General features: G+C 45.7%; 1 protein-coding gene across 1 annotated transcript in view; it reads right to left on the reverse strand.

Moving 5' to 3' along the window:
* Nucleotides 1–18,790, reverse strand: part of hgfa (hepatocyte growth factor a) — a 29,392-nt gene extending 10,602 nt beyond the window's left edge. Inside the window, exons 1-7 of the mRNA XM_056277753.1 lie at nt 18,727–18,790; nt 14,339–14,489; nt 13,905–14,017; nt 11,855–11,969; nt 3,591–3,733; nt 3,227–3,347; nt 1,435–1,544 (exon numbers count right to left, since the gene is read on the reverse strand). Coding sequence (XP_056133728.1) covers nt 1,435–1,544; nt 3,227–3,347; nt 3,591–3,733; nt 11,855–11,969; nt 13,905–14,017; nt 14,339–14,489; nt 18,727–18,790 — 817 coding nt within the window. The remainder of the gene's footprint in view (nt 1–1,434; nt 1,545–3,226; nt 3,348–3,590; nt 3,734–11,854; nt 11,970–13,904; nt 14,018–14,338; nt 14,490–18,726) is intronic.
* Between the last annotated feature and the right edge of the window lie 1,084 nt (nt 18,791–19,874).

The raw sequence follows: 19,874 nt of genomic DNA on the forward strand, positions 1-19,874 counted from the left end.
AGGTGAATCGGCCATACTAAACTGTCCCTAGGTGTGAATGTGGGTGTGTGTGTGTTTGTGTGTGTGTGTGTGTGTGTGTGTGTGTGTGTGTGTCGGCCCTGTGATGGACTGGCGGCCAGTCCAGGGTGTCTCCCCGCCTGCTGCCCAATGACTGCTGGGATAGGCTCCAGCATCCCCACGACCTTGAGAGCAGTATAAGCGGTTTGGATAATGGATGGAATGGACATGCACATACCTTAAAAAAAAAAAACGAAAAAAAAAACAGGGCTGTCTTTTAAGGTATCTCTTGCTGGGTTTTTTTTTCTTCTTCTGCAATCAGACACTGTGGGAGACGTTATCTATATTCATCTCAAAGCTGGAAAACTGACCACATGGGCTGTCAGATGGAGTCAGTACGATGCTGCAGATGAATTTCGCAAATTTGCCTAATCGGCAAGGATGAAATAATACTTCATCTGGTAAACTCAATATTTAGCGCTGCTGTCAAAGCACGGTCCATGTTTCAAGCTGTTGACTGAAAAGGTAAGGTAAGAAAATACCACAGATTTCTACCCTGGCCAGTCAGAGGCTCTTTATCACTTCAGCCACTGGTTGAAGCTCAGGAAATCCCACACACTGAATCCCCAGTGGTCATCAGGGTACACACACACATGCATGCATGCATACACAAACATATACACATAGAGGCACGCGCGCGCGTGCGCGCACACACACACACACACACACACACACACACACACACACACACACACACACACACTGTGTACTATGGCTGATTCAATCTGCACCTATGTGTAGATGCCAGAACAGGGACAACCCATCAACCCATTGACAATACATTTCAGTCAGTATGTCACAACATGCCGTACATGGGGCGACAGCATGGCTCAGGAGCTACAGCAGGTCGTCTAGTAATTGGAAGGTCGCTGGTTCGATCCCTGGCTCCTGCGGAGAGTGCTGAAGTGTCCTTGAGCAAGACACTGAACCCCTAACTGCTCCTGATGAGCAGGTTAGCACCTTGCATGGCAGCCTCCACCATCAGTGTGTGAATGGGTGAATGTGAGGCGTACGATGTAAAGTGCTTTGAGTGGTCTGTAGACTAGAAAAGCGCTATATAAATGCAGTCCCTTTACCATTTACCATACATCAAATGACATAGTTACAGTAACAGATGTAACACTCACTCAACCTAAAGGATCCCCAACACTACCCATGGTTGGACAGTTGTGGGGCCAGCATTCAGGGTCACTCTAACACTGCAAGGTGCAGGCTGTTCTGAAGCCAACACTGTACTGAAGCCTCCATCACGAATACGGCAATCATCTTCTCACACCGCTTGATGGAGTTACTTTTACTTGCAGGCTTCCCTGGAGAACACCGCTTTACCGGGGATGCAAAAGGCGTTGCGCCGTTTATTTGCCTTACCACACACAATGATGTTGCAGTATTCCCAGGGGGTCTTGGGGTCCATGGTGTAGCACCAGGGACGGAGACGGTTATCCGGGTTACGACAGTAATTGTCCTTTAAGTCTTTATGACGATACCTAACACAAACAGAAAGAGAGAGAGAGAAAACAAAGAAGAGATTGAGGGTGGAAAATAATGTGAGGGGAGTACATGGGAAGGGCAGATAGTGGGAAGTGAAGTCGTAATGAATAAAAGAAAACCAAACTATCACAACTGTTGAGGCCTGCCGCTCCAGAGGATTAGCAGCAGTCGCTTATGTAACTGTCATGGGTGCGAATATGCTGGCTTTGTCTGTGGGAATGGACGGTGTATGATTGTCACCTTTGAACCGCAACAGTCATGTTTTACAGTATGCCAAGTGACTTTGTAAAGAGGAATTTGACCTGGTGGGATGATCATATGAAGATTAAAAGAGGACATAACCCCATAAAGTTGAATTATTTCATCTGGACACGTGTTTTTTTGTTTTTTTTGCTTAAACATTTTTTGAATCTCCCCCCCCCCTTCTCCTCAATTGTACTTGGCCAATTACCCCACTCTTCCGAGCCGTCTCGGTCGCTGCTCCACCCGCTCTGCCGATCCGGGGAGGGCTGCAGACTACCACATGCCTCCTCCGATACATGTGGAGTTGCCAGCCGCTTCTTTTCACCTTTACAGCAAGGAGTTTTACCAGGGGGAACGTAGCACGTGGGAGGATCATGCTATTCCCCCAAGTTCCCCCTCCCCCCGAACAGGCACCCTGACTGACAAGAGGAGGCGCTAGTGCAGCAACCAGGACACATACCCATTTCCGGCTTCCCGCCCGCAGACACAGCCAATTGTGTCTGTAGGGACGCCCGACCAAGACGGAGGTGACACGGGGATTCGAACCGGTGATCCCTGTGTTGGTAGGCAATGGAATAGACTGCTACGCTACCCAGACGCCCTTGGACACAACGTTTATTGGGAGAAACGTTTCATCCCTCATCTAAGTGACCTCTTCAATCTCAAATGACTACAGGTGTCCCCATCCTTATAAACAATACAGTGGCATAATGACCAAAACCAATTGCCATGACCATTAACTAAAGTTTCAATGGTCATGTGTACTATTCACAGAAGATTTGGGAATGCTTCCAATCACAGCATTTTAAGATGGTGACAGATGTACTCTTAGCACCCCCCCCCCCCCCGGTTCAGGGATGGTCGTTCCCTCTTCACACAGATGGCCTCTTTGACTCCCCGTTCAAACCAGCGTTCCTCCCTATCAAGGATGACCACATCCTCATCCTTGAAGGAGTGGCCACTGGCCTGTAGCTGGGTGTAGACTGCAGAGTCCAGGTCTGACGAGGTAGCTCTTCATGGCCATTGTAACTCTAGTTAATGGTCATGGCAACTTGCATATGAAACTGATCGCTGGTTTCGGTCATTATGCCGCTTTGTTGTTTATAAGGGTGGGAACACCTGCAGTCAGTTGAGACTGAGCAGGTCAGTTACATGAGTGATGACATGTTTCTCCCACTAAATGTTGTGTTCAGATGAACTGATTCAACTTTATAGGATTTCCTTACCTGGATTATTGAGCATGCATCAAGACAAAAGGACATAAAAGTTGGAAGAGTCTGAGGATATCGAGCAAATAGTGTCTAAGACTTTAAAAGTGTCAAGGGACATGTCCACATAGGGACGGATATCTATTGAGTAGTGTGCATCTGCACGGGGAAACTCACAATGGTAGAAAATGCTTTACTCGATGATTAGGTCAACATATTCTGCTTACTTTCTGGGCTGGAACTGGGATCTGTGTGGTTTCAATGAGTCCCATCTCTTGCATTCCTTTCCACTCTCCGTATGGTCCATTTTCCCCCGGTAGTCCTCCCCGTTACATGTCATACACACCTCTGTCAACGTCAAAACAACATTAAAATCCCCTTTTCATCACCCACCCGGTGATGTATGGCGCGCCCATAAACATTACGTAAACGTAAACTCATAAACGTTACGACAACTTTTGGGAGCGCTCAGCAAACCGGAGGCGGCACTAAAACATGCATGCGGGTCGAGTCCGGTCTCTCCCTAGTGTATCCACAGAAATCTGGTCAAATCTTATTGTCCGTAGAGGTATGGTCGACGGCGTGACTTACGCTCGGAGCACTGGGGCAGGCCGCACTCCTCGGTGCGTATGTTGGGGTCTGTTGTGTAGCACCAAGGACCACCGGGGTCGTTGTTGGGATTTCGACAGAAGTTCTCCCTGAGGTCCTGCTTCGGGTACTTGTGAGGGTAAAACCTGGAGGAGAGGAGACATTAAGTCATTTAAGACCGCTTCACAATGGGGTTTTGTGACGAGGTGTTATGGAAAATGGGTATGAGGACTGTAACAATAAACTTGATTGATATGGCAAATTCCATACATACAAATGCCCCGCAAAGTGTGTTAACATCAGAAAGAAACAGAGAAAAAGAAAGCGGGACAAAAAGTGATACAATAAAAAGGCAGTTTAAAGATGCTTTGAAATAATAATAATAAACCAAGTTTGTGTAGCGCTTTTCATCTGTGGAGACAGATGTCAGAGCGTCACAAAGAAAAGACTTGTAAAAGAAAAAAGAAAATATATAATAAAATAAAAAGTTAAAAGATAAAAGAGGAGGAATAAAACCAGGGTGGGCCGCCGTAAAAAAATAAAAACAAAGTAAGAGTAGAATGAAATGAAGTAAAAAGATGATTAAAACAAGGGTGAACCACTATAAAAGGCTTAAAAGAAGGCCTGCCAAAGGTTTTAAGGTCCGTTTTAAAAACCTTGTTTGAAGGGGCGGTTCTGGAATAGTCCGGGAGGGAGTTCCAGAGGCGTGGGGAAATAGAGCGGAAGTTTCGGACTCCCATCATCCGGAGACGTCTAGGGAGGTGGAGCGGTGGGGAACGGCTAAAGTGGAGGGAGCGTAAGGGTTTGTGGGTAGTGATGAGGTCACTGAGGTAACTGGGTCTTTGGCCATTTAAGGCTTTGTAGGTCAGCAGATAACATAATATGAAATATATTTTATAACGAATAAAAATGAACGCAATTTCAAAGATGATTCTGGTTAACATGGGCCTTCGCTCGTGTTATGAGCCCGACGAGGAAACACCGGGGGCGGTCTGACAGGACATGGAAGCGGGGCAGGCTAAGCTAACTGCTAGCCCATGCAGACCGGCAGTTCTGACAGTCATCCTGGCTGGCGTTCGTTCTCCTGGACAGTGATTTATTTATTTTAGTTTAGTGTTAGTGTATGTGTTAGTTTGGATATATGTGTTAGTTGGGATATATGTGTTCTTGTAGCTCTCATAGTTTTTGGATGTGTGTCTTTGTGTTGCACTGCTGTGGGATGGGGGAAACGACGTTTCATTGCATTTCATGTGCGCAAGTACATGAAATGAAATGACAAAGTGTCTCTGACTCCTGATTATTTTCATATTTTTTGCCATTCTGCACATCGGTTATAATTTGATTTCATTCACCTGCTTTATTTTTGACACAGGACGACTCCCCCTCCCCCCCCACTGGACTCAACTTTACAATGGCGTCTCACGGGCCAACTGAACGCAAGCATCAGCCATTCAACAACTTGAATATAACCCAATTATGCAAACTACGTATTTGCAAGTGAAAACGAAAGGTTATTACCCAAAATGTCCAGTGTTGTCAGTGGTCATTCGCATCACTGAGCTGCGTTCTGGTTCAACCTGGAGGAATGAGTTATAGACTTACCACCGGTAGTAGTAACCCTCCATAAAATACCCAGCCAGCACAACAGAGACGTTACAGATAATGGGAAATCCTGAACATGGCCTAACGGAGACACAAGGACAGCTTTATTGCTTCTGTTCAGTCGCCCTGTAAGACGCCATTGTAAAGATGCATCTAGCAGTAGTCCCGTGTCCAAAATCACCAAAATGAAGATGGTGCATGAGATGATATCATAACCGATATGCACAATGGCAGAAACTACAAAAATAAGACCTGGGTTGTGCACACAAGAAGAAAAAAAAAATCCAGAATCATCCTTTAAGAGCATAAGAGATGGATGTAAATCAGAAGCAAAGGGCAGAAGGGGGTTTAATTAAAAGCTAGATTAAAAAGATGGTTTTAGCCATGATTTTGAAGATGCTCGCTGAATCAGCCCCTCCGACGTGTGTCGGCGGTGTATTTCACAGTGCAGGGGACACGGCCGATGCGGCGATGATGTGAATGGGTGCAGACAGGCTGCACGTTTGAGTGCTCCCATATAACACAACAGACTGCTGGTTTACACGGTAATAAACTAATTCAAAGGGCATTAAAAAGCGACGCTCCGGTGCTCTTATTTCAATCCAAAAACCAGTCAGCGATATCTACTGTACAACAAACCCAGCTGGGACCCCCATACCCCAGGCGAAAAATTTTAGAAATGTTGGCACGGCAACACTGGCTCAAATCATCTCTCATTCCCTATGACAGGAGAATGATTTACACCTTTTGGACAATCATAACCATTTCTGTGTACCGTATTGCAGCTCCTTCATGTGTGAAGCAGCCAGACTCGGTCACAGCACAGTAACTGCTAACAGCACAGAACAACGCCATGAATCACTTGCAGCAGCCCGGGCATTTCTCTCGCTGGCAACCTTTGAACACGTTTGAACCGAATGTGTTCGAAGGCTGCCAGCGAGAGGGATGGATACGTTTAAACCGAATCCCCCTCTGCCGTTTGCAACATGCTGTTTTGTGTGAATGGGCTACTATGAGACACACCTTTCTTCAGAGGAAGAGGGAGCGGAGAGAACCCGGCAGGTCCGCACACATGTGCCGAAACACTGGAGAGCAGACCACATGAAATGGTCATTGTGTGAAATTAATCTTCTGTCGGGGCGGGATGATGAAAAGCGGGTGAGTCAACACCCCCGCCTCGCCATGACTGAGCCCACCCCCACCACAGCCATCTTCCCACCCAGGGAGGGAGAGAGGGAGAGAGAGAGAGTGATGGAAGGGTCAGAGAAAAAGAACAAGTTGCATGCATAGATGCAGGAAAAGTGGAAAAGTTGCAGAAAATTTAGAGGAAATAAAGAAACAAGCGATTTCGTGTATGAGAGTAAACAAGCAGAATGGAGTGAGTGGAGCTCGTCGAGGACACAGCGAGAAAAACGGACCATGGTTTGGAATCAGAGTGAAAATAAAAATCGAAACTGTGTTTTGCTCCTTGTTTGAACTTAGAGTAAGTGGACTGTTTTAAGCCTTGTAAATATCGCTACTGTGCACATTCCTAATTTCCCTTTTGAGCATCAAACTCAGGGGGGCGTTGCAGACTCAATTTCGTTGCACTTGCGCAATGTCAAATAAAAAGCACTGGATAGCGCTGAGCCAAGTTGATTTGAAATGAACTGCATTGAAACGAAAGGGGAGAAGTTCAGTTTTTATGATGACATTTAAAGAGAAGGCTGAGGGGGGCGATGGGATGAAAAGAGAGGGAGAAGGAAGGAGAGTTGCTCTCCCTACAGTTTGCCTGAGCGCTGTTCTGCAGCCTGCGAGTCGTTCCATGGGGAAGTCTACGCTCCTTTTCTGTCCTATGCCCTGGGGCTTTGCAAGGGTTTCCAACACTAATGTGCAACATCATTCAACCCAGAGAAAGAGGAAATCTTAGGGATCTTACTTAGACCAATGGGATGGCAGGCAAAAGATCACAAAGAAGGGGGGGGGGGGTCAAACTGATGTAAAGCCAAGAACCTTAAGTCCAGCGTGGTATGGATCCATGCGAACGTGAAGTCCCCGTAGCAGGCCAAAAAGCCGCCACCTGTCTCTTATAGGTGAAATTTAGCAGGAAGGTCTAGCATCGCAATGTTAGAGGAGTAACAGCTATCATTTACCATGCTCATATTCTCTATATTGCAACCTGCAAAAATAAGAAGCTATTTGAGATAGGTCTGGGTAATGTTACTGAATCATTTCAAAGCAATGAAGCTATTGGCGAAAGCACACACTCGGTGAGTCAAGTGCAACTCACAGAGTCAATATATTTCGGTCCAGGACAACCGATGCAGTATCCTTCACATATAAATGGAAATACAAGGAGGCGAAAAGCTCTCTTCACACAGAGCTGCATCTGGTGAGAGTCTATAGGAAGCCGAGGCATGGGAGCAAGTCCACCGTAATGATGTTGCGCTAACAGATGTCAGCCTGCTATTCGTCTCCTTGCCAAAGTTAGCTCCCTATGGAGCGCAGGCAGACACTATACACACATTATTCACTTTCTGGACCGGTTTAAACACGTTGGCTGAATTTTGGACCATATTAAAGATGATTTCTAGACTTGGGGGGAAAACGCTACAAAACGTCAGGCTCCGTGCACCTGGTGATGATGGAGCAAAGTGGTTCATGTTGACGAAGGTCCACAGCATCCAAATAAATGCCATAGGAAGAAAAGCAACTGAAGACATAATACACTGCGTTGTGTAGTGAAAGAAAAAAAAGACAAGACTGTCAAAGAGGAAGGGTTGGGGTACTCGAGCATGGACTCGAGTCTGAATTTGCAGGTGTCGGTCTCATCTTGGATTTTGCAGGGCCATGACTCAGACTTGACGGGGTCTCACACACTGCAGACTTGAGATAATGTTTCAAGACCGGTCAGAAGCTTAAATTCTCTTCTTTTAAGATTTTGAGACGAATATCAAACTTCACCTGAGGTGTTCAATAAAGTGCAATCTAATCTAGTTTGTTTCTTTTTTATTGTCATTAATTTGTGTCTCTGAAAGATGGAATCTGAGATGTTCCTTCACTGACGGGGGAGGAAAAAAATCTAAATAAATCATACATTGTAGTGAAATTTTGGGTTTTACTATGATGGTAGACCACTGCAGTTACTGTTCATAGTGTTTAATTGGACTCGCACTGTTCTTGGTGTCAGCCTTTACATGTTTTTTTTTGGGGGGGGGGGGGTTCACCCATTTTTCTCCCCAATTGTACTTGGCCAATTACACTTCAGTCTTCCGAGCCGTCATGGTCACTGCTCCACCCCTCTTAACAATCCGGGGAGGGCTGCAGACTAGGGCTGCAGACCTCATACCTCCTCCGATACATGTGGAGTCGCCAGCCGCTTCTTTTCACTCAACAGTGAGGAGTTTTGCCAGGGGGACATAGCGTGTGGGAGGATCACGCTATTGCCCCCAGTTCCCCCTCTCCCCCGAACAGGTGCCCTGACCGACCAGAGGAAACACTAGTGCAGCAACCAGGACAAATACCCACATCCAGCTTCCCACCTGCAGATACAGCCAATTGTGTCTGTAGGGACGCCCGACCAAGCCGGAGGTAACATGGGGAGTTGAACCAGTGATCCCCGTGTTGGTAAGCAACGGAATAGACCACTACGCTGCTCGAACAGCCCTTTACATATGTTTTAACCTCACTGGTCTTGAATTGAACTTGCCACCTTAACGCCTTGGACATATCTTGGACTTGCCCCTCTGGAGACTCAGAATGGGCTTGGTCTTGATCTTGACTACAAGGCTACAAAGAAAAGTCCATTTGAAGCTTTTTTCAAATAGGTTGCAAGGTGGCTTAGTGATCAATATGGTTGCTCCTTCACCAGAGGTCCACCATCAACACACTGAATCTCTATTGGCTCTTCTGTAACTGACCCTGCACACTGACCTCCCTGTACAGAGGTCAAGCCAAGTGGTAACAATATCCTCTGGGGCGCGCGTGTGTGCGTGTGTGTGAATGAGCGTCTCATTATTTTTCAAAAAGGAACAAAAACAGAGTTTCCATTCTCAGCCCATGCATAACAACCTCCGAGATGAATTCCACCTCAAATTAATCGTTCACGCATTGCTGGGCATCAAAAAAACACCTCTCTCACAGACTACAGCCCTCTAAATTTAGACAACAGGTGGAGGGATCTATTCCTGGAAGGAAACCTCCGGAGAAATCACCCCTGGCCCGGCGGTGATCGGTCAAGCGTAAAGATAACAGTTACGTGAAACTCCAACGACGTGCGGTTCATTACGTCTGTAATCCCCAAGAAGTGGGGCAGTCCCATGCGACGTTACCCCTGTGTGTGCACTAAATCACCCCGAAGTAAAATTCCCTTTGATAGTGGAAGTTGTTGACAAGCCAGGTCACTGTTTTTGCAGGATGTTATGTTGGTCACTGCAAACGAGGACTTGACCCGCGTTTCTTATGTAAGAAATTTGTACTAGAAAGAGGCGAGACTGGAGTGTGGAGTGTGTGTGTGTGTATGTGTGTGTGTGTGTGTGTGTGTGTGTGTGTGTGTGTGTGTGTGTGTGTGTGTGTGTGTGAGATGCACGGATATGGTGCTCCAATGAATAATCAGACGTTTCATCAAAACGGGAACAGGAGGAGTGAAAGGAGAAAAGAAGCAAAGGGAGAGTTTGGTAAATTGATAAAAAAAGGAGAGAAAAGAAAAGAGAGGACAAGAAAAGAGAAAAGAAGAGAGGAAAAGAGAATAGGAGCAAAGAGAAAAAAGGGGAAAAGGAGAGAGAGTAAAAGAAAAGGAAAGGAGAGAGGAAAGTAGGAGAGAAGATGCAAGGTGAGAGGAGGTGTGAGGAGATTAACGGAGATGAGATATGAGAAGAGAAGAGAAGAGAAGAGAAGAGGAGAGAATAGAAAAGGATAGAAGAGTAGAAAAGAGAAGAGAGGAGGAGAGATGTGTAGAGGAGAGAAGAGTAAAGAAAAGAAGAGAAGAGAGAATAGAGGAGAGAAGGGAAGAGAAGAGGAGGAGGAGAGAAGAGTAAAGAAGAGTAGAGAAAATAAGTGAAGAATAGAGGAGAGAAGAGACGAGGAGTGAAGAGAAGAGAAGAGAAGAGAGGAAAGGAAAGGAAAGGAAAGTAGGGGAGAGAAGATGCAAAGTGAGGGATGAGATGTTGAAATGAGGAGGAGGAGGAACAGGAGAAGAGTGGAGATGAATAGACGGGATGCAGAGGAAAGCCCTGCATTGTTTTTTCATCAGGAGAATGGATAGATTGTATTTTCCTCCTGTCTGTCTGTGGCTTTGTGAGCTCAGCTGGAGAACAGACAGAACATGACTTCAGTCTATAAATCTCTGCACCCTCTCTCTACCTCCCTTCCTTGCTCTCTCTCTCGCTCCCTCTCGAAGTCTGCATCTCTGCCCCCCATCCCTCAGGCTTACCCCACAACACCCCCACCGCTGTTAAAATGTCTTGTAACTAATGAGTGCCGCTAACAAGAACTTGGCTCACACCCATCTTCTCGTATTCACATTTCCAAACCCTGTTTATACAGGAGAAAACTTCACAAGTGCATCCACACAGCAGAAGAAAGAAAAAACCCCAAAAACCATATTTGTGGGAACAGGGCCAGGGCCTGGTGTTTAGAGAAAAATATATTAACTCTGAATAAGCGTCTGGCCATCTCTAAGCCTCCACCTTTCCTTAACCCGTGGGGGGATGCTTTGAACGTCAGTAAATCACCTGGTTGGGGTCTGTTGAATATCAGCGGCAGAGAAACGGTGAGAGAACATGACGGACGGTGGCAGGGACCTAAAAGATCTGAGAAACAGGTTCTAGGAGCGGAAGGTTGCCCATACAAATCTAAGGACCAGATGGAGAAACAACAAAATCTTGTATGTGTGGTGTGTGGGTGTTTGTGGGTGGGTGGTTAGTGTTGGGGAGCTGATTGGCATTTCTCTCCTCCATCTGCAACTACTGTGACAGTCACCTTTGAGCAAGGCACTGTCACAATACTTGCTCCAGTGGTGCCGCTCAAGATGGTCAGAGGCGAGAGTGTGTGTTATGAAGTTGAACCAGAATCAGTAAATAAGATTTAAGTGTTCATAAGTAAAAACCTTGGCATGTTAAAACATTTAACGATTTTTTTTACTAGTAAATGACTAATATTGTATTTTTTGTACCTTTATCCATGACTGTTCTCAGTTGTCTCAAGAACCGAGGGAGTGGTCTAGTGCTCATTAATATTCATGAACCGACCTTTGACAGACAGGTACAAGCAAGAGCTGGTGCTGAGGTGTGGGCGGGGTTTCATAAATTGATGACTTGATCTGATTAGCTGTATGCAGATGATGAATGTGCCTGATGACATCATGAGTGTCAGGGTGAAAATGAAGATCAGCTGAGGGAAGCTGAAGTTGGAGGAACACTTAAAAAAGAGAAAAACTGAATTCTACTTTCCATACTTTTTTCAGTACAAAGAGGCAGTACAAAATGCATAACAATAATAATAATAATAATAATAATAATAATCGGTGATGTCAGAAAATATTAGCGCTTTGATTTTGGTCCAATTTTAATATCTGTAACCACAGCCCACCTGCACGTCTCTGACCACTGCTGTAAACACTGCTCTTCACCAGCTTGCTTGGTTAATGAAGGGTAGGAAAACAGAATGAAGAACGTGACAAAACTTACGTGTGGTCATTGATGTTCGTATCAGACCAAGCTTGACAAGTGACATTTGACTTCGTCCAAGACCTCCTCCCTCTGTAGCGGCCCTTGGCGCCAACAATGCACTCCCTTATGTAATCTAGATAAGGGCAAAGGCAAGCACGTTAAAAAGTGTAAAAAAGGCATTCAGTTTCTCATACTGATCCCATATACAGCTATATATCTCATGTACATCCCAGTGTAGCAAGTATTCAAGCATTTTAACGTATCACTCCGCTAAGCCCCTCCCACCAAATAACCTCCGCAGCACTCCTCACAGCCCCTTACACTCGTGTACAACCAGGAAACGTCAACGTGAGACTCGTGAAACTTGTAGTGTAATTGATCATTTATCCATAAAAACACATTTTCAGCGAATATCTTAGTGACACTAATATTGTTCACATGAAGCAGCCATTTCAAGCTTCTCCCGTTGATTCGAGTTATAACCACAAGCGACCGGCAGGACAGGGTGGAAGTGAATTGATCGCGTGCACACACATCTGCATTTGTAGAACAGCCAATGCCCTCTCTCTGAATGCCGTCCCGGGCTAGATTTTCTGAAGCCCGAATACAGAGCCAAGAGGAGGTGCAGAAGTCGAATTTTCTCTCAGACCACTTGAATTACAATGTGCATAAAGGTTATTAAGACATTTTTGCCCAGTGATGCCATAAAAAAACCTGCCTACCCCAGCTTTAATGTGTTTTTTCCATCCATCCATCCATCCGTCCATCCATTATCTGAACCACCATTTTTTTTTATATTGTTATGACCACCTCAAACAACAGTTTAAACTCTTCCCATGTTTGGTAAATGAGACTTTTCTGCAACAAGAATTTCAGAATGCTGCAGCTTGGATGTTTTTCCCAAAACAGACAACTCCCTCAAGTTCATTAAATGTCACCAAGGGAGTTTCTGTAAATTTTGCCGAGAAGTCTAAAGTGCTTAATTCCACAAGTCTGGACCCGAACAAGCCTTGCACTTTGACTGTAAACAATGATGCAGTTGGTGTTTACACTTGCACTACAGACGCTTGCTTGTATGGTTAAGTTTCCTCTCCTCACTGTCAGGAACACCTGGCATCATCCTCATCACATTCTTCACATTCTTATAAGTCCATTATAATTCTGTTATCCTCTTTCAATTGCTGTATTTTGTAAATTGTGTATACACAACATCCATTGCACGTTGTTCGTCTTGGGAGAGAGATCCCTCCTCTGCTGCTCTGCCTGAGGTTTCTTTCTATTTTTTCCTCCCTGTTGAAGAGGTTTTTTAGGGAGTTGTTCCTTATCTGATATGAGGGACACGATGTTGCGTTGTTGTAAAGCCCCCTGAGGCAAATTTGTAATTTGTGATATTGGGCTATACAAATAAAACATACTTGAATTGACTTAAAAAGGGGGGAAGGATACTACAGCAAAACCAAAGGCCTTAAAAAAAAAAAACACGGAGTGAACACAAGGGCACCAAGGACTTCAAGGACCACCCGTCTAAAATTATATTTCTAAGTAACCAAACGCTGAACTCAAATATTTTGATGTGAAAATGGAAAGTGAATAAAATGTGGCCTTTATGTTGAGACTGTCAGGCTGCTGAGTGATGACTCAAGTTAAGTTAGGTTAAGTTACAGTGGTACCAGGTAACTTTTGTTTTTGCATTAAGATGTTATTACGTTTTAGTTGCATGGTGCGATCACTATGAGAAAAGAACACAAACACTGTTTAGATCGATTCCTAGAAGTCTTTTTTTTTCATGGGAAATATAGGGATTGATATACGGCACAGATCTAAGAATGGATTGGATTTTTTTTTTTTTACCTTGTCTGTGAACATAGTGCTTTGATTTAAAAGACTGCTACAATCCAAAGAATTACCTGATGCTACTTTAAGTTCAGTTCAGTTCATTTGACACAACTTAACTTAACTTAACTTAGCACATGCAAGTCAGTGTGGCACCCGGGACCAACTCCCAAGTTCTGGGGCCAGTACTTTGTTTAAGGTCAATGGCTGGGGTATCTGTTTACCAGCTCCTTACCTTTGCTTTCGTAAAGTGTAAAGTTGGCGTTTGCCTGTATCTGCGCGCCGGGTGTGAGTCGATCGAAGGGGAGCAAGTGGCATTTGTTGTTGTGCCTTTCAAAGTTGAAGGCCCTGTGGAGGCAAGACAGGAAGTAGTTGAGAGATCAGCGAGGGATAAATGAGGAAACATGTAAATATGTCTATGTAGCAGGAAACAAGAAGGATGAGGGGGTAATCACCACTTTGAAACGTTGAAGCAGGCTCTGTTTGTGCATGAAATAATCTCTGAGGGTGTGTGTGTGAGAGAGACAGAGAGAGAGAGAGAGAGAGAGAGAGAGAGAGAGAGAGAGAGAGAGAGAGAGAGAGAGAGAGAGAGAGAAAGAGAGAGCGAGAGAGAGAGAGAGAGAGAGAGAGTGAGAGAGAGCGAGATTAGACAAGAGCAAGACAACCTACCTGCAGCTAAGCTTTTTGTCCTTTCTGCATTTGCGGGCGCAGCGTTCCTGCGAGCGGGTGGTTTGTACATTTGAGTCCTGGGGACAGCCTGTGCAAACCAACATGTGGTTCTCAGTCTTCTCATATTTCTGTAATTTTGGATGACAGCAACCTACAAGAACATCAGGAGAGAGGACTCACACACTGACGACAGACTGGAGATGCGTGTCATTCACATTAAAAAGACACACGTGCACCAACAGAGGTTGAACGCATTCACATACATACACACACACACACACACACACACACAGATGAGCGCTCGCACCAGCTCGTGGTTACACACACACGTGTACACACAACATATACGGCCTTTTGAATTGATTCAGACAGGCAGACAGATATACTCAGAGACATGTCCAAAACACAAGTGTTTCTCATGTGGATGGAGATCGTCTCTTTACACTTAAAAGATCATCTTTTATTGCATGTTGAATTATGCAACGCGCAATAAAACAGCCCAACACACCAATGAAATAAGCAGTACAGTGTCACACTGTATCCAAATTGTTTTTTGACGTGCTTTGACGGGCCCGAGTTGATGCAGCACATTTTTCTTTCGCCCCAAAACACTTTGTTCTACAAATAACAGATGTTACAAATGTTTCAGATGTTACAAATAACATCATGTTTGGCAATGCATGAAAGAAAATGGAAACATGACGGAGAAATCCCTAAACTTTTTCATTGCTTCTCTTTTGCCGCCCTCCTGCCTTTGACCACTTATTTCCTGACCAGGATCCAACCTGAGACGAGGCAAGGAAGGGAACAATCGTATAAATTACTTCCTGAAAAATCTCCAACGAAGGAGGTTTCTGGAGATGTTTTAGGAAGCATTTCTTGCCTCTTACTGTTGGAACAGTCAGTGGAATCGTTTTGGGAATGATAAAAAGAAGGACATTGTGAAGAGAAAGGGGGAATAATAAGATGCACCTGAACAATAAAAAGTGGACTATAATATGAGTGTGACGCTAAAGTTGTTCAAGGCATTTCTTTAGTCTGAATGTGTCAAAACGTGCTTCATCATTTCAATCCTGGCAGGGGTATCCTCGACCAGGCGGTTCAAATCACACCATGTTAACTTGACTCATACTACGTTAAGTGATCCAGAAATGCAGGGTGTGTGGGGTGGGCGAGGAAGACACAATTTTCACCCCAGGAGGCCGAAGAATCACAAGTGCCTCATCTCAAAAATCCGCAAATCCATTTGTTCGTGACATTCTGTTTGTTGATTTTCATTCTTGGTGATGTAAAAGATGAGTGTTTCTGTGCAGGCAACATGAATCTCAAACTCATCTGGTATCTTTTTCCAGGAAATTCATTCCCTCATTATTTAAAAACAGGCTTAATTGTTTACTTTAACTCCTCTCTCAATGGAGAGATTTTCCTTTCCGTCTCTGGTTATGACGCAGGCTCAGCCAGCTCATGGGACACCTGTGAAGCAGGTTTCAATGTCCTGCACAAGGAGACTTTGACAGACGTGGATGCCAAAAACTGTTGAACTTGCACCCCATCTGTAGGGGCGGATGGGGTGGTGGCAGGGGTTGGGGTGCTCATTTACAATGACTCTGCAACCGGCAATCAACATAGGAGGTATATTATTGTCGGAAATATCTGTGTGAAAGTTATGCAAGTACACACAATGAGTTAAGGGTGTTGAGTTACGGATTGTAGTTGGGAACCATTTCTTAAGAAGTCATAAATCAAAAGAGAATCTAATTGTTGGAAAAGAGAAGCATAACCTATCCAATAGAGGTCAAAAACAGGACAAACCACACATCATCTCTGAATCACATAGTGCAAATCTTTCCTTTCTACCTACTGAAATTTTTTGGATAGCAGTCTCTTGAGTACTACTATAAAAAGCCCTTTCCGCATGCTAAATCATGCACAACAGCTTCCTTAGATGCATTATGCGTTAAGTTACAATACTTTTCTCTTTATAATTGGTGGCAAGTGGGTTATAAATCACTGGGTACAATCTCATGCTGCTGAGTTATAGTAACGCACCCATGCCAAGATCCGACACGTGACGTTGTGTGTGCACTTAGGATATTGTCAACTGCGAAGCGTTTTTGCGGGCTCCTGGTGGTTGAGAATGGTTTTGGGGAGGACATATTATTAATGTTTGGGCTGCTCTGGACCACATCTGGCACTCATCACGCTGTTGTTCCAACCCTGATGTCTCGCCAGGCCGCTCAATTAGATTTCACTTAGTCTCTTTCTCCACTTCCAGCCAGGCTCCTGCTATCGCCATAGCTCAAATTTCACTCAAGTTTAATACCATGATACTAATAATAATAATAATTGTTACACCATGGTCAGAATGCTTGTTTCTGATTGGCTGGAGTGTGAGCACTAATCACTGTTCTAATGTCACACGTTGTTTGTAACCATAGCAACACGATCAACTAATAGCTAGCCAGCTCTAGCCTGCCAGCTTATCTGTCCCATTAAAAGGTGCGACACACGACATTCATTCATTACCAGCATCTCAGACAAAAGCAAAACAACCCCCCCCCTTCCCTTCGCGTTCTTGGCTATTTCGTTGGTTGGGATAGTGATTTGTACAGTATAGAGCTATTTTATTAACACTGGTGTAAACTACTAATAAGACACGTTAGTCCCTAGCTAACGGGTCTGACCCTTTAGCCGAGCGGTTAGTGACGTCGCCTTGTGGTGCAGTACACCCCGTATCGAATCCCGCACCGGGCAAGAAAATAACCGGTTATATTGGCGACGTATTGAGCTTGGTAGGGAGCTATTTCTGACCTAAATCCACGCAATGTAATTATCAGCTTACTAGCAGTCCTGCTAACGCTAGCTACCTCACGTGCGAACACGTTGGGCCGGACCGGCTTCCAAAGCAAAGAACCGAGAAACTGCGATTAGAACCCACGACCCGGTTCTCTGCTGGGGACGCCGTCGGTTAGAACCCACGACCCGGTTCTCTGCTGGGGACGCCGTTACTCCGCAGGCAGGCTCGTCACTGTAACCGGTTATTTTCTTGCCCGGTGCGGGATTCGATACGGGGTGTACTGCACCACAAGGCGACGTCACTAACCGCTCGGCTAAAGGGTCAGACCCGCTAACTAGGGACTAACGGGTCTTATTAGTAGTTTACATCACATAGCAATTAGCTTCATAACGTTTAACTCGGAGCTTAACAAAACATAGTGGACGCGCTCATTTTACATTTCTGGCCAATGACCACGGTATAAACGGGACAGTCCCCTCGGGGCTGACCCTTTAGAGGACTTTAACGCATGTTTGAAAAATAAAAATCTTTAAAACACGCGTTAAAATCGCGCGTTGCGCTCCTTTAAGCGTTCGAGCGCGGGAACAGTGAAAGCGGGTTAACCTGACCATCAACAACCGCGAAGTGTCTCGTTTTCATGTAAAACGGCGTGGGAAAACCAACTGGCGTTAACTCAAGAGATTAAAGAAAAAGAAAAGGCGAGTCCCTAAAAAACAGCTTACCAACCCGTTTGCGGGTTAAAGATGCGCCCCTGCTCTGCTAACAGCTATTAGCCTACATCTGAGTCGCTCAGCGCTCGCCGCTCCGGACAAGCGGCCAGATGTTCCCCCGTGGCATCCAGCTGCGACGCACGCACCGCCGACGCGCGCTACAGCGACCCCGCGGCTAAACCGGAGGACCACACGGAGCCGACGCTTCGGGGAACCCGGACCCGTGTAAACGAGCCCGCTGCCGATCGGTTCACCAGACGCAGCCGCGCCACATCCTCCCGGTAGCGGACACCACCGCGGGTCACTGTTGTCACCGGGATGATCGTGACGTATAAAATATGAAGGGCAGAACGCAAGACAGTTTGGCAGACTGCTACTCCGACCGGATCTCTTGCCAACTGGACTTTCGATGACCGCAAATAAAAAAATTAAAAAAACACCGCAAGATGGATTACTGACAAAACGGAATGGCGAGCTGCGTCTGCGAAAAGCCACTTGCTGATCTATGGCGACTACATCGAGCTGTATAGAGCCACACAAGACATCGGGGTGTGTGTGTGTGTGTGGGGGGGGGGGGTAATCTTGTAAAACGGTGTAAATGAGGCAGGTTTGCAGCCAACTGGGGGAAAAAAGAAAAAAGTACTGCAACTTTTCATGTGACGTTACTTTATTAGAATGCTTAATAAAGTAACGTCACAATTCAAGATACCTGGAATGAGCACCACCGTGCCGGCTGCGGAGGGTAAAGATTCGTCCAAACGCCTGTGGCTAGTTAGGCTGCCGGCTTAACTCGCATAAAATAAAAGAAATACTGACCATCACTCGACTCCCCACGTTATGCAAAGACATCTAACAGCGCACAGATCTCAGTGTCTTCTTACCTGGGTCCACCAGAGAAATCACAACACACACCAACGCTTTGACAATCCACACGTCTGTCCTCATGGTTAGTTAGTTAGTTGTGCGCAAAGGCTAATAAATCCGAGTGGTGCACGGTATAGTAGGGATGACTTGGCGGGCGATGTGTAGTCGTATTAAATCCGAAAGGACGTGATAAACTAAGGAACATACAAACATCCAAACCCAAAAAAAAAAAAAAAAAAGAGAGAGAGAGAGAGAGAGAGCCTTGCCTTCCACGCACCCAGAGATGCCCTCTTTACAAGAAGCAAGTGAGACGTCCTCGGCTCAACCCCCCTTCAGTTTGTCCTCTTCTTTATCACACCGTCTCCCCTCCCCCTGTTTGTCGAGCAAATTGAAACGAGTCGCACCGCACTCCCGTTCTCCTCTCGCCGGCCTCGCCTCGGTGTTTGTGAAACTTGCTTATCTAAACAACCGGGGGGGGGGCTGCTGCCAAACCGGAAGCACGTCGCCTCCGCCGCACATTAGCACCGATTGGCGGGTGAGCGGACGAGGCATCTCGGTGTCATTCGGCCGCGCGTCGTCCCGCCGCTCGGTCGGCCCCCGGTGATCAGATACGAGGGGAATAAAACTACAAGAGACCTTCCTCTTCCTCTTCCTCCCCTCCGCCACATTACGCATGCGGCTCAACCGCGGAACGCAAGACGGGATGACCTGCACGGCGCTCGTCCGGGCCACTTGGTGCATCGCATCACAGCCAAGTGCCAAAATGCGCGCCGTGCATCACACACTGCAGGGGGGGGCGGAGGTGTATAAAGTAGAGGCCACATTTATGCAAACGATCACTGATAACGGAAGAGAGAAATGCGTCACTTTTAATGAAAATAGCAACATCCATGGCAAAACACGGTGCTTCCGCCAGCCCTGTTTTACGCGCTCCGTTTGGGCCGTTTGCTCTGGACATTTGGAGATTTTACTCGGCTCAGACACCGACCCACACGTCTGTTTAGGGTCCACCTAGCCTTATTTCTTTCTTTTTGTTTTGTTTTTTCTGTATGAAGTCAAGCCCCATTAGAAGCACACTCGCTACACTAAACCCGAGTAAATCATGTTGCCCATCTGTGGAAATATGTAACGATGTCCAAAATAACAAAGAGCAAAGAATTATATT

Source organism: Lampris incognitus, chromosome 3 (assembly GCF_029633865.1).
Source record: "Lampris incognitus isolate fLamInc1 chromosome 3, fLamInc1.hap2, whole genome shotgun sequence".
NCBI classification, from domain to species: domain Eukaryota; kingdom Metazoa; phylum Chordata; class Actinopteri; order Lampriformes; family Lampridae; genus Lampris; species Lampris incognitus.